The sequence below is a fragment of the Orycteropus afer genome, unplaced genomic scaffold (assembly GCF_000298275.1).
Source record: "Orycteropus afer afer isolate SDZICR_OR568_19922 unplaced genomic scaffold, OryAfe1.0 scaffold00024, whole genome shotgun sequence".
In the NCBI taxonomy this organism is placed as follows: domain Eukaryota; kingdom Metazoa; phylum Chordata; class Mammalia; order Tubulidentata; family Orycteropodidae; genus Orycteropus; species Orycteropus afer.
Window position 1 is genome coordinate 5,898,683 of NW_006921611.1, and position 19,222 is coordinate 5,917,904.

The 19,222-nt window shown below is 40.7% G+C and overlaps 2 protein-coding genes across 2 annotated transcripts in view; both read right to left on the reverse strand.

The window, feature by feature from the left end:
- Positions 1-1,951: 1,951 nt before the first annotated feature.
- On the reverse strand, positions 1,952-6,604 carry PLPP5 (phospholipid phosphatase 5). Its single transcript, XM_007934985.2, has 7 exons — positions 6,528-6,604; positions 6,209-6,317; positions 5,739-5,829; positions 5,231-5,294; positions 4,598-4,722; positions 3,381-3,551; positions 1,952-2,115 (listed from the first exon to the last, which is right to left on the reverse strand). Exons 1-7 carry the CDS (start codon positions 6,602-6,604, stop codon positions 1,952-1,954), a joined length of 801 nt encoding a protein of 266 aa, XP_007933176.2.
- Positions 6,605-13,095: 6,491 nt separating this feature from the next.
- Positions 13,096-19,222, reverse strand: part of NSD3 (nuclear receptor binding SET domain protein 3) — a 72,819-nt gene continuing 66,692 nt past the window's right edge. The window contains exons 19-23 of the mRNA XM_042783658.1: positions 19,062-19,178; positions 15,727-15,868; positions 14,570-14,676; positions 13,761-13,965; positions 13,096-13,337 (exon numbers count right to left, since the gene is read on the reverse strand). Coding sequence (XP_042639592.1) covers positions 13,096-13,337; positions 13,761-13,965; positions 14,570-14,676; positions 15,727-15,868; positions 19,062-19,178 — 813 coding nt within the window. The remainder of the gene's footprint in view (positions 13,338-13,760; positions 13,966-14,569; positions 14,677-15,726; positions 15,869-19,061; positions 19,179-19,222) is intronic.

A 19,222-nucleotide genomic window follows, 5' to 3' on the forward strand; every position in this document is an offset into this window, starting at 1 on the left:
TGGAGTTGATTACCAGTCTCATCATGGGGAATACTACATCTAGCTGCCCAGCCAAGTTGACACACAAACTTAACCACCACAATAACCATTTTCTTTTCCCCTGTGTATTACTAAAACAAGTTTAAAAAAATAAAAGTTTTGGGCAAAGAACTAATATTTTTGAGTTCTTTTCCCTTGACTGGTGTTCATAATTTAAAGCATGACATGTCTAAGGTAAATAGTTAAGACAATCCTTTAGTATTGATAAGCATCAGCCACTACCACAGAAAATATGGTTGAATCACTTCTGTCAGATGGGGAATGTGGTGTTGTACTTTGAAAATGTTCCCTATCCCTTAAGTGGTACTTTAAGTACAGGCAGGCCCTGGGTTACAAATGAGATCTATTCCTAACTCTATCTTTAAGGATTTGTAGGTTAGTTGGACCAGGTGCATATGGTTCTTATTTAGGCTTGCTTTAGGACAGGAAAGGGCTCCAATCCTCTTCAGTAATTTAAAAGCTGTATGTGCAGCAAGTGAGAGACTGGGATGGATAATTTGTTGTGAGCAGGGGTTGATTCAATCATTTCAAAGTGAGAGGAAATTTACATAACATTAAAGGAGAGCTTCAAAGATGGCAGTGCCCCACTCAAAGATGGCAACCGACTGCACTTCTTCAAATGTGTATGGTTCTCCACAGTCCTGCCAATAATCCTGTCTCATGCATTAGGCTCCTGAAAGGGCTCACTGTACCTCTTCCAAGTCTCCTGTTCCAGGGCTTTGACTCATAATTTTTCCAGTTCTGGTTACCACTGATGAATTACCCAAATTGTAAAAATTGTGATCTGTTCCTGTTTCACTTCGTCAGTCATGACAGAACCAGTTCAAAGCCCTGCATTAAAGGGCCCCAGCAGTTGTTGTCCGAAAAGTTGGATGTTCATAACCTGGGCACTGCCTATACAAGAAAAATCACATTTAATTAAACATTGAGTTTCCTACTGAAGGAAGAGAGATGCATTGAAAATATGTCATAGGAAAAAAAAAAAAAAAGCAAGGTGATACTGAAGTATAATCAGAGTAAAATAGGTGTAGGTCTCATATCATCAGGCCTGATGAGATCCCACAACTGCTCATGTGCTGTGTGAAAAGAGGACAGAAGATGCATTTGTCCTCCAGATACGTTTGTAATTTTCCTTTTCTGTCACAGCCAGTTGGCAGAGTTGGTGCATTTGAGCAGCTCTTCAGTAATGAACATAGGGAAAGCAGCTCAAGAGCCACAGTGGAAGGGGAAACGAGGTAGAACAAGTGTCCACTTTTAGCACTGAAACCACACTCCTGGTCATTTTCTTCTTTTTTATTGTGTTCACTTGCAGATTGGTTATGCCCATAATATTCAAAATAGACACTAATATAAGGCTGGACTGAGATCAGCTAGGTATAACAGCGATAAATTAGCCAAAGTCAGACATTTTCCTATTTAAGGCTTGATGAAATTCTCACCACAGAAGGTAAACAGAACCAAAGTAATGTAGTTGTTCATGCCCTAGATTTTAAGATTTTCAGCTATGGAAAGTGGAAATTAAGTTTTGATAATTTCACTCTAGCTTCAAGTATAAAGAAGGGCTATGGCTATGTAAAAGCCTTTTTTTGTGACAAGATCTTTCGAAGAATGACATTTAAATTAAATGTGAAAATACTGTAGATCTGGGGGTTCCCATCTGAACCAGATTCATAAGCTTTTGGAGGATTTCAGAAAGACCTGTTATCAGAATGTGTGGCGCACTCTGTGGGAAGGGACCTTGGCTCCTCACAGTGAATCCACATTAAGCAGGTGCCAAACTCTGTCATCATTGGAATGCAGCCTGGCGTGAGTCCTCCCTTTGTCTCTTCAGAGGTAAAAGGTTAGAAACTGTGCCTTGTGCCTGGTCCACTTAGGAGGGGCTGATTCATCTCCACTAGTGTAGATCTAGTTTCTAAACATCAAAACGATCAAGGTCACCGGGCTTCTTCCATACTGTGGGAAGTTCAGGTTTGTCCTGAAATGGTCGGTGGCATTCTGCGTCCGTCAGTGGAGGATAATACTGCCTGTAGCAGATGTAGGCAAAAGTCAGGCCAATCATGGATCCAACTAGGACATCTGAAGGGGGGAAGAGAGAGCATCTCTTAACCATAGTGGATTCCTGAAGTTACCTAAACACCACATAGTGTAGAGGACTTGGCCCTCCAGGGTACTCTACTCAATGGGGCCACAAAACCCCCATAATTCAAGGTTTCTTAGTTTTACCACATAGTGACCGCATTATCATTATTGGGTTGTCAGTTCTCTAAACATCAAATCAAAACATTTCTTCACTTAAGTATAATAAACCTTGTTCAGAGTACGCTAAATTACAGTTGTTGTTAGGTGCCGTGGAGTTGGTTATGACTCATAGCAACAAAGAATGAAACACTGCCTGATCTGCGCCATCCTCGTAATCATTGCATTCGAACCCACTGTTGCAGCCACTGTCTTTTATTGAGGGTCTTCCTCTTTTTTCGATGACCCCCCCCTTTACCAAGCATGATGTCCTTCTCCAAGGAATGGAAAGCTCCTGATCACATGTCCAAAGTATGAGAGAAGTCTCAGTATTCTCCCTTCTGAGGAGCATTCTGGCTGTACTTCTTCTAAGACAGATTTGTTCATTTTTCTGGCAGTTGATATTCTTCACCAACATTGTAATTCAGAGGCATTCATATTAGAATTTGTTAATTCAGAAGATTAATTAAGGGGCGCTTGATGCTATTAAGCACACACACACCCTTTTTTTTTTTAAACTGTTTAGAGTTCAAGGAGAGGGGATAAACAAACTGCTCAGGAGTTAACTCAGTTTACAGGACATTTTTCTTTAAAACAGGGCTCCCTGAGGGTGTCTGGGCAATACTGTTAACTGGGAATTACGGGATTTGTTTTAATTAAAATTTCATGTTTTCTTGAATTTTACTTGTTTCTGAACAAAATCTCATGACAATGAACTTTTTATTTAAGAGTAAGTTCAACTTTGAGGTTTGTTTTTAAAAACTTCTTGTAGATGGAGTTTACTCTGAATTTATGGTGCTTCAATTAGGAAGCCTCTTCTGGTGGTTCAAACCCACCAGCCACTCCTTGGAAGGAAGGTTGGGCAATCTACTTCTGTAGTGATACTGCCTCAGAAACCCAAGGAGGGGTTGCTATGAGGCAGGTCTGACTCGACAGCACATAACAACCACCACTTTAGTAATCTAAGATAACTGTGCTTTCTCATCCACATAGATACCAACATCTATTTAGTCCAGAGCCCAGAGGAGCTCCCCTGTGCCCAGTGCTGGGGGTAAAGAGATGAGTGAGACATAGAGAAACTCCTGTGGCATGAACAACTTGCTCACCTTGCCAGTGATGCTTGTAGTCACATGTGCGGGAGAGTGCAATCATAGCTGCAAAAAACAGAGGTGACAGAAAGGCACAGAACCTCCAGGATTTCCCACGGCCTTGTGGTGTGAAGCAGTGTAACTTCCCTGCCAGGTAGAAGGAAGCAAAGGCCAGGCCAGCAAATGCAACTAGAACAGGGAAAACCTATTAAGTATATGCCTTTTAAAGGAAAGTACCTCACTGGTCTCTAAATAGTAGGCAGGGGGTATGAACATGTTTTCTTTCTTGTCTGTTTCTTTTGTGGATCATCAATTATGAGGGAGAAGGAAACAAAAGGAAAAATGTGAAGGACTTTGTGTCCCAAAGTTCATATTTTACCTGAAAATACGTTTCAGAATGCTAGCTATATGACTTTGGGCAGGTTACTGAACTTTTCGGTGCTTTAGTTTCCTCATCTAGAAATGAGAGTAATAAAAACAACTGTACCAACCTTAGTGGGCTGCTGTGAGACCAAATAAGAACCTAAGGTACTTTTCACAGTACCTGGTACGTAAACAAAACAAAACAAACTCCCTGCCGTCGAGTCGGTCCTGGCTCATACTGACCCCTCCTTGGGTTTCCGAAGCAGTATCATTACGGAAGTAGGTTGCCCAACCTTTCTTCCAAGGAGTGGCTAGTGGGTTTGAACCACCAGCCTTCTGGTAAGCAGTGAAATGCCTTAGGCACTATGCCACCAGAGTTCCCACCTGGAAAACAGTAATTCTTTATTAAAGGTATTTTTATGACTATTACAATATTCCAGGATCTATACAAACAAAAAATTAACAGAAGGTCTCATTTGTCCTTGAGTATTTACCCTAATTGAGGCTCAGGCTTGTAAAATCCTATTAGGTGCTGTTGAGTGGGCTCCGACTCATAGCGACCCCACGTACAGAAGGAAGCACTGCCTGGTCCTGTGCCATCCTCACATTTGTTGCTATGCTCGAGCCCACTGTAGCAGCCACTGTGCCATTCCATCTCATTGCGGGTCTTCTTTTTCTCCGACCCTCTATTCTACCCAGCTTGATGTAAAAATCTTAAGAGTTATCAAAGAAGGGAGGGGCAGTGGGGCATTCTCCAATTTCTAGATATAAGTAAGAAAAGTAGTCAGATGTTTCCATCTGCACAAGCTTCCTAGGTTAAATTCAGTGATCCAAAAATAAGGATAGAAGTAGAGTTGATATGCTGTTCGTACAAGAAGAATGTCCACTAGGAAAGCTCTTGCGGCCCTCATTCACCACATCCTTGTCGCCTGTGCACATCAGGTCAGAATGGGCTTGCCCATCAGGGAAGCAGCGGTAGAAGAAATCTGGGCGTGGCCTGGAAGAAGTAAGCACGGTGTGAACAGATCCATTTACAATTCCAAAAATTAGCTCTTAGTGTCATCAGACATCAAAAACCCTGTCAAAAAGTATCCCAGGCAAAATGATGTCACTGCTTTAGGACACTCACCACACTAATAGAAAAGCATTACTTCCAGGGTTAAGAAGTTAGGGGAGTGGGGCGGTGGGGGTGGGGGGGAAGCACCACTCTAGCACATAATTATTTTTAAGAGCAAACAGTGAATAACACTGCAGTTTCAAGGGGTGCTCATGAGGACAGACTGCTGTGGCCGTCAGTGGGAAATGCTGTCCAAAGCAGAGACAAGGCCAAGTGCAGTGCATCCTACAGGACTGTGGCAGACGGAAAGGAGGAAATGTTAAGCGAGAAAGATTAGACTGAGAATAAAGGAGAAATACGTGTGATGGAATGCATGAATTCTCTTCTGAAGGGGCTGAGGTAGATACAGAGGTGGCAAATAGAAGGATGGTTAATTCTTGGCACTTACCTCCCCACTATCAGTTTCACTGTATTGGTAAAGACACCATTCAGAGCCAGGGCAAGGCTGGCAGCTGGAAAGCAAAGGAAGTTACTGTTTTGCTGTCTCACAGGACAAAAGTGGGGTACATAGAGGGCTGTTGGCTGCTGGTGAGTTGGCTCACAAACCATGGCAACCCTTGACTCACGGTGACCCCATGCAGAGTGGGTCTGGACCATTGTGGTCCATATTATTTTTTCATTGGCTGATTTTTGGTAAATCATTAGGCCTTTCTTCTTAGTCTGTCTTAGTTTGGAAGCTCTGCTGAAACCGGTTCAGTACACAGCAGCATGGAAGCGGGTGGTGGCTGCACTTAAAATGCATTGGCTAGAAACTGAACCCAAGTCTTTTGTATGGAAGGTGAGAGTTACACCACTCAACCACCACTGCTTTCACAGTTACTTTAGGAATGGAGAATTCTGTGGCCTCCACACAACTACATAGGAAACAATACTAGGCAGTAGGAGTTAGCTCTTACCGAGGCAGGCTTGTCTGCTGTCTGTTGTGTCTGCCGCCTTGAGATATTTGGCCAGAAGGATCAGTGACAGAGGAGAGAGAAATGCAATGACCTGAACCAGAGTATGTCAAAGGTAAAAAAAAAAAACCTAATCGTTAAAGCAGCTATTACAGGGAGGAGGGCAAAACTCAGATCAGCCCTAACAGTTCCTGGAAATAGAGGTCCATCTATGGGGTAACTGATAGTTCCACCAGGTAAATAAAATTATCACCTATTATTCAAAATGACCAGTCACCTCAAGGACCTAAAGAACAAAGCTAACAGAACATGTCCCTTGAGCCAAAAAATAATCTAATTCCAATCTTAACCATTTTGGAAACAAAATCAAGAAAGGGAGCAGTAAGTTTCCTACAAAGATCATTTTGGAGATAACAACGACCATCTTCCCTTAAGCACAGAATAAGGGCCAGAAGGGATACTTCTCCACTCACAAACATCGGCTTGGTAGGGAAGTATTCCGCTTCCACATACGGATTCCGGTAAAGCCACATCTCCTCTGGCTGGATAAGCCTCTGGAAGGGAGGGAGCAGCTCTGTCACCCTAAAGGGGAAACAAAAGCGAACAGCACTTTGTCTTGCTGCTTCTCCTACCAGGACCGCAGCTCCTCCTAACTGAAAGCCCCTGGCCCAGGCCTCCGGGTTTCTCCACGCGGGTGCCATACGGAGGGTGGGGGAGGAGCACGCTGCTCAGCGGCCTCTTCAAAGGCAAGACGATGCCAGCGCCCTTGGGCCAGAGCTGCAAAGCGCTTACAGGAAGGCCGCGAACAGTGCGATCCTCACGCCCACCTCGGCCGCCAAGGCCACTGCCGCAGCTGCCGCCTTCCCCATCCCGCCCGTACTTCCGGGCCGACGCCGCGCTGACGTGGCCGCGAGCGAGGAGGAGACGCGGGATCGGGGTGGGGTGGGGTGGTTGGGCAGTGTGCGGCCCCCGCGGGCAAGGAGTAAGCCTTCTAGTCCCCAGCAGGTAAGCAATCCAGTGGGACTGCTTTGTTCCGAGGGGACCACCTAACAAAAGGAATGAGAAGCATGCAATTTTGTTCATCTTTAGTGTCTAGCCGAGCAGACCTTTGGAACCAATCGGATGAAAGTGAGTATCTCCCCATTTATGCCCTTCACCTCCTAGCAGGCGCCTAGGTTTTCTTACGCCGCCACACCGAAGCAAAGAGCAGCATTCTGCAAGGATCTTTCTTTCAAGTATGAAAACCAAACCAAACCCTACTTTTCTGGATTCAAGTTTCTTCTTAAGTAGCACAGCAGGATTTTGAAGGACGATGTATTTAGCTCTCATACAGGACTTCACTGTGGTGCAGACCTCACTTGCTGAGGTTGGTTATTCAGCCACCCCCACCCACCTATCCAATGGTGGTCTTTTGCCCAGTAAGTTGTAGCAAGAAATTACAAAGAACAAACATGTCCACATCTTTAATTTGGAACATACAGGACAATTTATTGAAGTCAATCTCAAGCAAAATCTGAAATCAGTGGAATGTCATTAAAAATCTTTCCAAATTAATCCTCACGGAAGCAAAAAACACATTTGAATTCCAAAGTATTTGTAAAATAAAAAAGGCAACATTTCAGTAAATATAATGTACAAAAATTATATGTTCCTACCAGCACACACATCAGTAAGAAGCTTAAATATTACAGGCAATCCTAAATACTATAACTAGTCAACAATAAGCTGTTTATATACAGGTTAACCAAGCTTTACACATTTCACACTATGCATTGAAACATAGGCCAATCAACAAAATCCTCAAAATATCATATATCTTGAAGTCTATGCGGCAACATCAAGTCATTATACAGTAATGCCCTAGTGGAACACCCCAGGGAAGAGTAACACTAATCTGTTAGTGTCAAGAGCTTCTAGCCAAGTCACAGAAACTCAAAAGAGATTGACTTTAGTGAATACTGATGCTTTGTTATTAAAGACTCAAGTCTCAAGTGATTTAGGCAAAATAACATTTCACAGGATCTACAAAGTTTATTACAGATAAACAAAGTACAGAAATAACCAATCTACAAAGGTCATTATCATAAAGATCACAAGGAAATGAAAATGGTATCTGTAGGTATCTGTGTGTGTTGTGCAATATCACTCAATGTGGATACAAATGAATTTCTCATATCAACTCCAAATATGCACACTCTTGTATATAAAAAGACAATCATTATTAGCCAGTTGTAATCACCATTTACCATCTTGGTTACCAGTGGCAATATGAGTTTTCTTTTTTAACATAGGATATGTGACAGGGCAAATGAGATAAAAAGCAGTATTAATGACAACAAAGTAAAAAATTTTATCCAGTCCACTTCTAAACTGACAATACTTTATAAATACCTTCCACAGGTAATCTGAGGGATACTTGAGAGCCATTCGCCACCTATCAGCAGTCTGTGAGGCAGGCAGGGAAGGGGAGCCCTGGGACTTAGCAACACTTAGCACACACAGTGAAGTCACATAAGAAAAGTTAAGGATGAATTAAGTGACTGGCAAATATTCTTTTTTTCCTTAAAATTACTTGCACGTCTTTTAAAACCTGCTGAAAAATAATTCTCTTCCTCCTTCCCCTTCATATGTGTCACAACCACCTGAACTTGTCACTTAAGCAATGGACTGACAGAAAGAAACAGTTTTTGAAACATACAGGTTACATCCAGCATTTCAGGAATGTAACATTAAGTGCAATCCCTCCCACCTGACACTGGCATGTTTTAAAAGAAGAAGTGCTTAGGGACAGGGTTGACAAAATGACAAAAATGATGCGTAGAAATATCCATAAAATGCTGCTGGCATCTCATGCAGAGGGGTTCCCCTTTCTCAAATGTGTACATTGAATCTGAGTTATCTACCCTAAACCTCCCGTTGGCAGAACTTCGCCTTCAACCCAAGTTAAAGAGGATAAGAGACTAGGATATTAATTTTCAAAATAATATACAAAACAATGCTTTCTACTTCATAAATTTAAAGAAATAACTGTGAAATGAGAATCTGAGGAGTTTCAAGTACTTAAAAAACCTGAATTCAATGAGGCAGAGGTCTCAATGTTAAAGTGACTACTTCGTACCTGTGGTAAACATTATTGTTCCCCTCCCTGACCCTATTATAACCCCCCTTTTCTCTCTGTACCCCACCCCAGATAAAAGTTGATAAGATTTCAGTATATACACATTTCTAACTTTTCAATATTAGCTAATTCATGGCAAAGCTGTCTAAATGTGTCTATTTCCTATCTCACCTGAAAATGGAAGTGAGTTCTACTTTTTGTTTACAAACAACCAGATAACAATTCTTGGTGGCTAGGCCAAAGGAAGCTGCTCCACTTGATGGCTTCCTGTCTGTAGCAATTGACAATTTGGGGATGGCTAGAAGCATCAGCCTTGTAGAAAGTGATTCAAGTCTAATCTGCACTGTCCAGCAGTAGAACAACTTTCCATATACAATGCACCTCTTATAGAAGGAAGTCAGATGCAAGCTTCCCAAGCTATAAGGACGCCCCAGCACCTTGCTTGCTTACCCTTTTAGGGCACTGCGTGTGGCAGAACCTTGACTTTACGGCAGATGCTGAAGGAAGAGCTCTGTTTTTAAAAAACGAAATGAAAGAAGCAACAATATCCTGGGCCATCAGAGATTATATTCTTTATAGATGGCATTTCTGTTTTACAAACTGAATCTGACCCTGATTCGAGCACAAACTATGCAAAAAAAAAAAAAAAAAAAAAAAAGACTCGAAATTCTATTTCATGAACCAGGGAAGAAAGTTGTCTAACAGCCTGCCCTACTGAGAGTCCTTTACACAATTAGATAATATTTCATTTCCATATTATTTACAGGCATGTTTCCAAGTATTCTGTGGAAATGGCAGAAGGGCGCTGGAACTAAGTCCTGCCCCACCATCATTTTTTCTCTTTTCTTTTTTTTTTTAGTTTTTAGATATGTTCCTGACTTGAGCACACAGAAATCTCCAAGTTTCAATGACTCTAAAATTCAACCTAATCTATGGTTTTCTGTGTGGCGTCCAATAAATTCCAACTCATAGTGACCCCATGTGACGGAGCAGAACTGCCCCACAGGATTTGTTTGAAGGGTAGAATCTTTATGGAAGCAGATTCCCAGGTCTTTTCCCCCTTGAAGCCACTGAGTGGGTGTGAACAACCGACTTTTCAGTTAGCAGCTGACTGCTGAACTACTTCACCATCAGGGTTCCTTTTTCTGTATTTTAGGTCTGATCAATTTTGAGAATTAAGATAAAGTGGGAGATTGTTAAAACAAAAATGAAAATAAAACCCACCTCACTCCTAACTCTAGCCTGACTGGGTATCAATGAGTGGATCACTGCCTCCAGCTGCTTCAGCCCTGTAGGAATGTGGGCCCTAGACCCACCCTTCCCAGCCAGCCGCAGGCAGCTCTCAGCATCACTGATCCAGGGCAGTTGGGCTGGCCTCCCCCACCGCTCAGCACCCTGTGAATATTTCCCATGATTTCTTTAGCAGTTACTGATCCAATTTCTGAAGATTTGAGCTGATTATCAACAATCTTACATTCATGTCTTCTTTCAAAGAATTAACATGAGGTTAGAAAAAACTATCATTATCCCATGCTACTTTAAATTATTCATTTCATTTGTAGACAAGAATAAAAACCAACCACTTATGGCTCTGACCACATACAGATTTAAAAATGAACAAACATCAACTTTAGACTAAAAGGGAGCATTATGACCTTAGGACACTGGTGTCACACAGGCAAGCACAGTGCATGTCCACTATGCACACAGAAAGCACACTTGCTCTCTTACCACTTCCATAACCTGCAATTCAAAACGTATCACACAGGTCAACAGTGAGGAGGTGTCCTCGGCATTGGTATCCTAAAAACTACTTTTAGACCAATAAAGAACCTTCATGGACAAAGACTTCAGAGCTACGGTTAGCTATTTTGTTTTCTACCCTGATTAATGAAATGGCATAGCAAAACAATTTCAGGAGAGCTATGTTATATATATATAAAACCAAAATGTGACGTAATGAAGAAGCTGCATAAAAATACTTAAACCTAAGGTATCTGCAGTCTATAGAATATACCCTGGCTTACCATATAAAATTTATCAGATATTAAGTAGTACTTAGTCCAAAACAAGGCAAGGAGATAAGATTTCATGTTGGATACTGTTTCAACAAGAGTTGCATTTGGAATATTAAAGGAAATCCTTCCTTCATGTTAGTAGTTTATAAAAGCAAACATTTACTCTCTCTATATATATAAAATAAAATTTTAGTATGATAAAACCTAGATTTTCTTAAATTATTTTTAAAAGGACATCAAACTAGATAATTGCTCAAAAGCATAGATTAGTGTTTCAGTGAGCTGTATTTCATGTTACCCGTAGCAATTACATTTGGTAACATGTATAGTATTTTCCATTTTGCTCTTTCTTCTGGGACCATATCTAATCAACAGAATCATTTGAGGCCCAGTAAGTCACCTCAGAGTTAATTGCTGGAAACAGACAAATGGCAGTTTAGGAGCTTAAGAAAAGGAATTGTAGTGTTTTTGTTCTTGTTTTTTAAAAGAGAAAACCTAGTATAATTGCACATTTACATACCAGAAAAAAAGAGGCACAAAACAGCTTTTTTCCAGAGAAGAGCTCTAAATAGATAAGAAAAAGGAACATACATGACACCATTGAAGGCTTCTGTTAGAGCCATCGATCCTCCTACCTTCTCTAAGGTTACTACGTACACCTGGAGGGAGGACAAATGCTACCAGGAACCAGCAACTGCAAGCCGTCAAAAATCACAGAGAAAGTTAACAGTCATTCAAGCTAACCCTAGACTTCTACTTAATACAGTGTTACAACAATGTCTGACGTAACTAATTATTTCATACAAGGAGTACCGGAATATACATATTCCTATGGATTAAAAGTAAGTGAGTTTTGTGGGCAGACATCTTGGCATACTTACATCTCTAAGAGTCAACATCACAGACACCATTTTGGCTAACACTGTCTTTCTTGGGTGCTTTCCCCAAGTGCTTCCTAAGATGCAGTGTGTGTGTGGCTCGTACACACCCTGTAGAAGTGCTTCTCCTTAATCAATGCAGGCAATTGTAAGTACTGGATAATACTACATAGAAATTGTTTACATATAACTTGGGGATGGTCCCACCCATTTCACCCCCAAATTTAGGAACTTAGCCAAAAAGCTCTATTCAACACAATTCAAATTCATTTGTATCGTTTTTACCAGGAAACATGATTGAACCGTTAGTTGACAAAAAGGAATGTTTAATTAGGAGAGGGAAGCAGAGGCAGAAAACAAAATGCTCATAATTCTCAAGTCAGACCAGGGTTTACATTTACAATGGACAGAAAATAGTGCCTATCTGATCCCACTTTTGGTCTGTGCCTTTCATCTCCCTTTAGCTGCCTTCACTGGTGTGTCAGGAAACAGGAATGACCATTCTAAGGGTGTACTCCTACCTGCATAAATGCACTTCATCAAAAAAAATCTACCACCAATTGAGAACATTTCAAAACCTGTGAGCACATCCATTCCTTTTTCTCCAAAACAAACAAACAGCTATATTATATGCCTTATAGTCATTAAATTACAAAGCCCACCTAGTTTAAGAACACAGAGGAAGAATCCAGAGGCATTTTGTTTCCAAGAAGTCACACTCAATACTTCCATAGAGCTCTCCTCTAAGACTTTGAAAACATTTTGAAGGGAAAAAGAAGTTAGCCTACCTACTGCTCAGCAAAGAGGTATATAAAGATCATCATACCCTTTTCTACAGGGCTTTCTCCAACCCTACCTAACACACTCATCCACTGATAAGACTATATGAATTTGAACTACACTTCTCAAAATTCCTAAAAATGAAAATAAATAGAATGATGGCTACTTTAGTTTTATACACCCAAGGAACGTATCTTAGACTTTAAATTGAACTCATTAAGAAAACTTTCTTTTCTCTTCATTCTTATTTTAAACGTGAAGACATCTTTTTCTAGCTGCAAAGGCATTGAAGCACACGTTAAAGGGCAAGAAAAAGACAAAGTGAATTTATCCCTCCACAAAAGGATCCCCAAACCAACAAAACCAAACAAAACAAACCAGACACCACCGACCGCATCTGCCTGCGTGAACTGGTTTTCCCATCTTCACCCTAACAAGGCAGTTTGATGGCAAACACTGTCTGCACTGTAGTGGTCTCTTCTTTTTCAATGGCATGATCTGCTTTTTCCTTTCACTCCATTTAAACAAAAAGAAAAAGGGAAAAAGAAAAGGAAATCACCACCCATTTATTCTTTTACTTCTTCTCCATGATCACGTGATTCCAATTTACACTTGATCTTGCTCCAGTATTCTGGTGACACAGGAGAGATGGGGTCGTGTTCAGAGCAGCAGAGACGGCCTTCCAGTGCAGAGGGAACCAGAGCCCCTTTCTCATGATCTTTACAAAATGAATGTGGGCAGAATTCACAGAACGAAACCGCTGAGCTGCTGCACTCATCACACTGATGCCATGGGCACTCCCACTTTCCTAGAGGAAGAATGGGAGGAGAAAAAGGAAAAGTCCGAGTTGGTACCTGTCCTGATAACCCATTAGAAACCCATTAGAAAGTTCCCAATGTCTTCTTTAATTGGAGACTGAATATAATTGAACTCTAAATTTCAGCCAAACACAGCTCTAGGTATACTATTAAAAATGGACATGAGCTGCTGCCCCAAACCCAGCGGCAATCACCCACCCCTGGTAATAATAAATAAGACCAATCCTGGCTGGGCCACCAGGGTATTCCAAATCAGCAAGGAGACAGATTTTTCACTAGCGAAATTTTTGTTTCCTTATTCTGCTCAACACTTCCTATTTCATGGCCCTTCTAAGGACAGCAGAATATCTTCTGAGTTACAAACAGTTGGCAAAGATGGCAGGCAGAGAAAGGGTCTTGCAGTTCTTGCTTACCATATGGGGGCTGAGTCAGGTTAAGGCATAGCAGGTGGTATGCTTTGGGACAGTCTTTTTTGTCACACATGACCAGCTCTCCACCATCTCCACAGTGGAAACAGTAATCTTCATGCATCTGCTTTGGTTCTGCTCTGATTTTTCGTCTCTTCTGCTTTAACTTAGCATTTTTTGCCTTCTCTTCAGTTGTTGACGCACATGCCGACTGGCAGGAAAACAGGATCACAGTTTTAATGATCACAGGCTGTATAGAAAGCTTCACATGGAAACAAAACCCTACAACCTCACAAGCATTTAAATTCATCTGTTGTTCAATTACCTAAGTTAATCAGGACAACTCACCCTGTAATAATACTATAATAAAAATAAGGCTTTGTTTTCATTGGCTTTTAAGTAGGGTACTATTTTTCAAATTGCAGGGGATGCTGGCAAACCCAAGCAGCTTTAACCCATTAATGGTGAGACAAACCCTGAATTACTTTTTCACTGAGATATACTTCACATAGCATAAAGGTCACCATTTTAAGGTGTACAATCCAGCAGTATTCAGTATATTGTGGGTCTTTTAAAAGTTTTTGAAGGGGACTTTGCTAATTTCAAATTCCATCAGAAATACATACACATTTTCAGACCCATACAGACCTTAGTAAGATACACTTAATTGGAAGGTCAGTCTACACAGTTGTGTTTAGTAAACACAACTGATGGCCTGCAAACTCAACCAGGTCCCCATTTGCCTGCATTTTCCTGACATGGTCAGAGACAGACTACTCTTATCTCCTACTGGCTCAGGACAACGCGGAACTGACCTTTGGCCGCACTCCTAGGAAACCACTGCAGTTATCCGCCCCACAGTGACACTCTGTTCTCCCATTGCCCAGGCAATCCAGATTATAATTAAATGTTAACTCCATTCCTAAAGCGTAAGAGAAATAATTATTTACACTCAACTCAACTCATGGGGAAGGGAAATGCTGCCATAGACATACTCTCATAATGGAAAAAAGAGACATAATTCTGTAATGAAGACTTTCCCTTCCCTCATGTTCTACCACATTGAAGACAGTGATGGAAATAAAGGAAATCATCCCACCCACCAATGATTACAGTGAAAATAAATATTGTAAACAGCAGTCATATCCTTTTCATAGAAGTGGATGAAAACAACCTTAAGAGGAATGAAAAATCTGCAGTCCATGCTCAAATTGGGTTCCAGTTTCAACCTCTTTTCCAAAGCTAATTGACACTAGCTTCTAAATGAACAATAGGACCATGGAATTTTGAAGATAATACTAGTAAGTAATTCTTTATATTATAAACAGATAAGAGTTCAAAATGGAGGTTTACCACATACATCAAAGATCTATGGATTCACTCTAGGGCCTCTCAAGCTTTCTCTAGCTGGGCTTAAGCAATCTACATGAATTCTAGAAGCTTACTTTAAATCTGTTTTAACTACAGCATTTCTCTTCTTACCCATTTCTATAAGTTTAACAAAGGAGAAACTAAGCTGGTCTATTAAAATGCTGGATGGGTGGTTTCAGAAGCTTTTATGTCTAATTTGAAACAGACTGATCTTTTAAAGTTAAAAGAAAAAAAAAAAAAAAACCAGTTCATGTTAACACAGGCTAATTACTTTTAATTTTTTTTTTTTTTAAAGAAGAATACAAAAGCTTAAACATCTGGTTATGTTACACAGACAGCAATAATTTGGAGAATTAATTCAACAGGATTATAGATACACAGAATCCTGTAACATCTTCTCTTACACAAAGGCTCTCACTAAACTCCCTTTTGTATAATACAGATTTTTACCTTTTATTGGCAGATAACACTCAATTCTAAATATTATAATTCTTTTTATCATATTTGAATACTCAAGCATTAAGCCTTAAAGAATAATGCCCCGTCTTCCAAGGACATACTTTCTTCCTGGGGAGAGAGGAATGGGGAGCAATAGTTTTACCTGCAGGGATATCACAAAGAGCAAAAAGTCCAACTCTAACGTCTCCATTCACTGTCCACTTTTGTGTCTCACAGTTTGGATTGCAACTGTGGTTCATAAAGCGGGAATAATTTCCTTTTGGGCCAGCATCAATTATACGGTCCTTCAGAAAGAAAAGAAAGGTACTTCTGACGTGACACTAAGTAAAACACCCAACTCAGTCAAGGTTCACGAGGCAGCCGCATTTTGCTATCAGCTGATATTTGTTTGCCAAGTGACAACTGAAAACTGAAAATGACTCCGGGTACCATTTACTAACCCCTTTACTGGATGACCTCTAAGTCAAAGTAATTAAGATAAAGAGGAATTCAGTTTCTTTTTAAGTTCATTTCTAGAAATAGGCAGATCACAGAATAATGCTACTTACAAGATTAGCTGACTGTAGGTTTAGGAAGGATACTTTTATGGGAGCTCTGGTAGCATAGTGCCTAAGGCACTTGACTGTCAACCAGAAGGCTGGCAGTTCTCGGAAGGAAGATGGAGCAATCTACTTCAGTAGTGATACTGCCTCGGAAACCCAAGGAGGGGTCGCTATGAGTCAGGTTTGACTCGACAGCACATAACAACAACAAGAAGTTTAGATAGCTACTTGTAATGGGAACTATGGTGTTTTGTTTTAGCCCTTCTCCCCAGCTCTGAACAGGAAGCAAAACTAGTATGGAGTAGAAAGATGGGAGTTTACGCCACAAAGCGGGAAGAATGAGACTCCCACAACTTGACCACCAAAAGAAGATGCAGAGATTCGACTGATGGAAAGGCTATAGTGTGGGATATACTCGCCACTAGTCATCTATTTGCTCTGTTTTCACTTATATAAAAGTTCAAAATACAGTAAAAAGCTGAACATTTAGGTCCCCTGAGTTTGGATTCTAATACTCTGGACGAGCTCCAGAAGATGAAGCCTCCCATGTGTTACAAGCTGCCTCGAGGGACCACTGCAGTGGGCATAGGATGTAAGGAGCCAGATGCCAGCAATACTCTATAACGACATTTTAATTTATGTTTATGAAGTCAAAGTTGTAAATGTTTCAAATAATGAAACATCAATAAAAATACTATTTAAATTATCTTTATTTCTTACTTTTAAAGATATTTTGATTCTCAGTTTTAGAGATAGCCTGGGAAGACAAGAGTACTAGTTTGTCTCCTCTTCATTAAACTGTAACAGGACACCCAGCATATTACTGATCATTGCTGAGCCTCTTTCTTGTCCCCTAAAATCAGAGGACTGTTGGAAAAATTAAATGAGATAACGGATGTAATGTGCATCAAATAGGTCTTACTCGTATTAAAGTGGCAGTTTCAAAGGCAGCTCCCAGTTATGAATTTCTGCTTACTAACAACTCCTCTACTTGTCCTTTAATGTTGTGTACATCTGCCCTCACTTTGAAACTACTGAACTAGCTCCTACTCCCAACAAAATTCTTCATCACAATCACCTTCACTTTCTGCATATGTGTAGCTTTTATATCATTGAAAAGATTTTGAGCCTTTTCTTGCACTTAAGCAAAACCAAATCCATGGTTGTGAAATCAATTCTGCTGTATACAGCAACCCCACAGGACAGAGTAGCACTACCCAGAGGGTTTCCAAGGCTCTAAGTCTTTACAGAGGCAGACTGCTTCGTCTATCTCCCATGGAAAGGCTGGTGGGACTGAACCAATGACCTTTGGATCAGCAGCTGAATGCTTTAACCATGGCACCAGAGTGCCTTCTTGCACTGAACAATCATAGGCACCTGTTCTGACTTACCTACAAATCTTGACTTACAGACACACTTAGGAACAGCTCTTGTTTTGTAACTCAGGGAATGTCTGTACATGTGTGGGCTGTCTCTTCTCTAACCTCCTTTTCTGCCACTGACTCACCACAGCCAGGAGCTGTGAGCAAAGGAGTCACTGGCATAGTTAAGGTTATGTGTTAACTTGGCTAGGCTTGGTTTTGAGTGGCTGGGCAGTGGGATGTCGTTATTCCTCATGATGAGACTGGTAATCAACTCCATGGTAGAATCTGCTGTGAGCAGCTGAGTAGCTGCCTTAGGGATGTGGTCTGCTTCCTGTATGTAAGGAGAAGCTTTGAGAAAGGCACTGAGCTTTTTTTGGCATGCTTGGATCCTGCATGTAGCCAAGTCTTCATTCAGCAGGCATGCCACATTGTCTGCCAATCTTGGGACTATGCCATTTTACTTGACCTTGGGTTTGTCAGCCTTAGCAGCCAGCAGATGCCTGAGTTAAGAGACATCTCTGACTGCAGTGGGCTGGGAGCAAGAGGCAGAGCTAAAGCTCAAGGTTAAGGGATTTTCACCCAGCCCATGGAGCTGACACTTTGAACTTGCACTTCTAGTCTCCTAAACTGTGAGAGACTAAATCCCTGCTTGTTAAAGCCACCCATTTACAGTATGTCTGTTACAGCAGCAGTAGAGAACCAAAACAGTCACACAGCATGATTTCTGTGCTCAACAATTCCCACCACAATGGGGTGGCATGTCAAATGAAAAACTACCATCTCCTCTTTTCTGCAGCTTGCTCTTCCTCTTCACTGTTTTTCATTTCACACACCCCTCCCCCAACACACACATACCTGGTCTCCCTGGAGCCTTTGAGGCACTAAGAACTATACTATATTTTACTGTCATTTTCTCATGACAGTAATTATTTTCCTAAGTCATTTTTAAAAAGAAAACAAATTTTAAGTGTACAGAATAATTTAGAATTTTAATAAACTAAAACCTTAATGGTGGTTTATAACTAAATCATGGGGCTGATTCCATCCTTTAGTGAAAAAGAAACTGAGGCCTACATCTTTCAGTGATTAAGAGCTAGGTCTAAACTCTAGATATGTTAACCTTTTCCTGGTTGTCTTTTTACTTCCCAAGACATGTGCAAGGCTTCAACAGTGATTCATTGTGAATTCTGGTTTAATTCGCACACTAGACTAGGTAGCAAGGAGCTTTGATGGTGCAAAGGGTAAACGTTCAGCTGCTAAACGAAAAGTTAGTGGTTTGAATCCATGGGAGAAAAGACCTGACAATCTGCTCCCATAAAGATTACAGCCTAGGAAGCCCTATGGGGCAGTTCTACTCTACCACATGGGGTCACCAGGAATTGGACTGGTTAGATAGCACCCAAGAAAAACAAGAAGTAGATAGCATACTTGCTACTGCAAACAATTATAATTTGCCTGAAAAAAAAAAAAATTAGAGGAAACTGAGGTCTCTCTAAAACCATGAAATAAATTTAAAAAATATATATCCTGTTGTCTTTACAAAAAAAAATAAATAAAAATAGCAATTTTACCTTAGTAACAGTTAACATATAAAAATTAGTTACACTGTTTTCGTGGGCTCGCTTGATTCGAAGTCTGCATTCTTCTTCATCAATTAATTCACCAACATATTCATTTACAAATTCACCCTGCAGAGAGGTATGACATAGAAATGTAAAATCAATGTGTTATA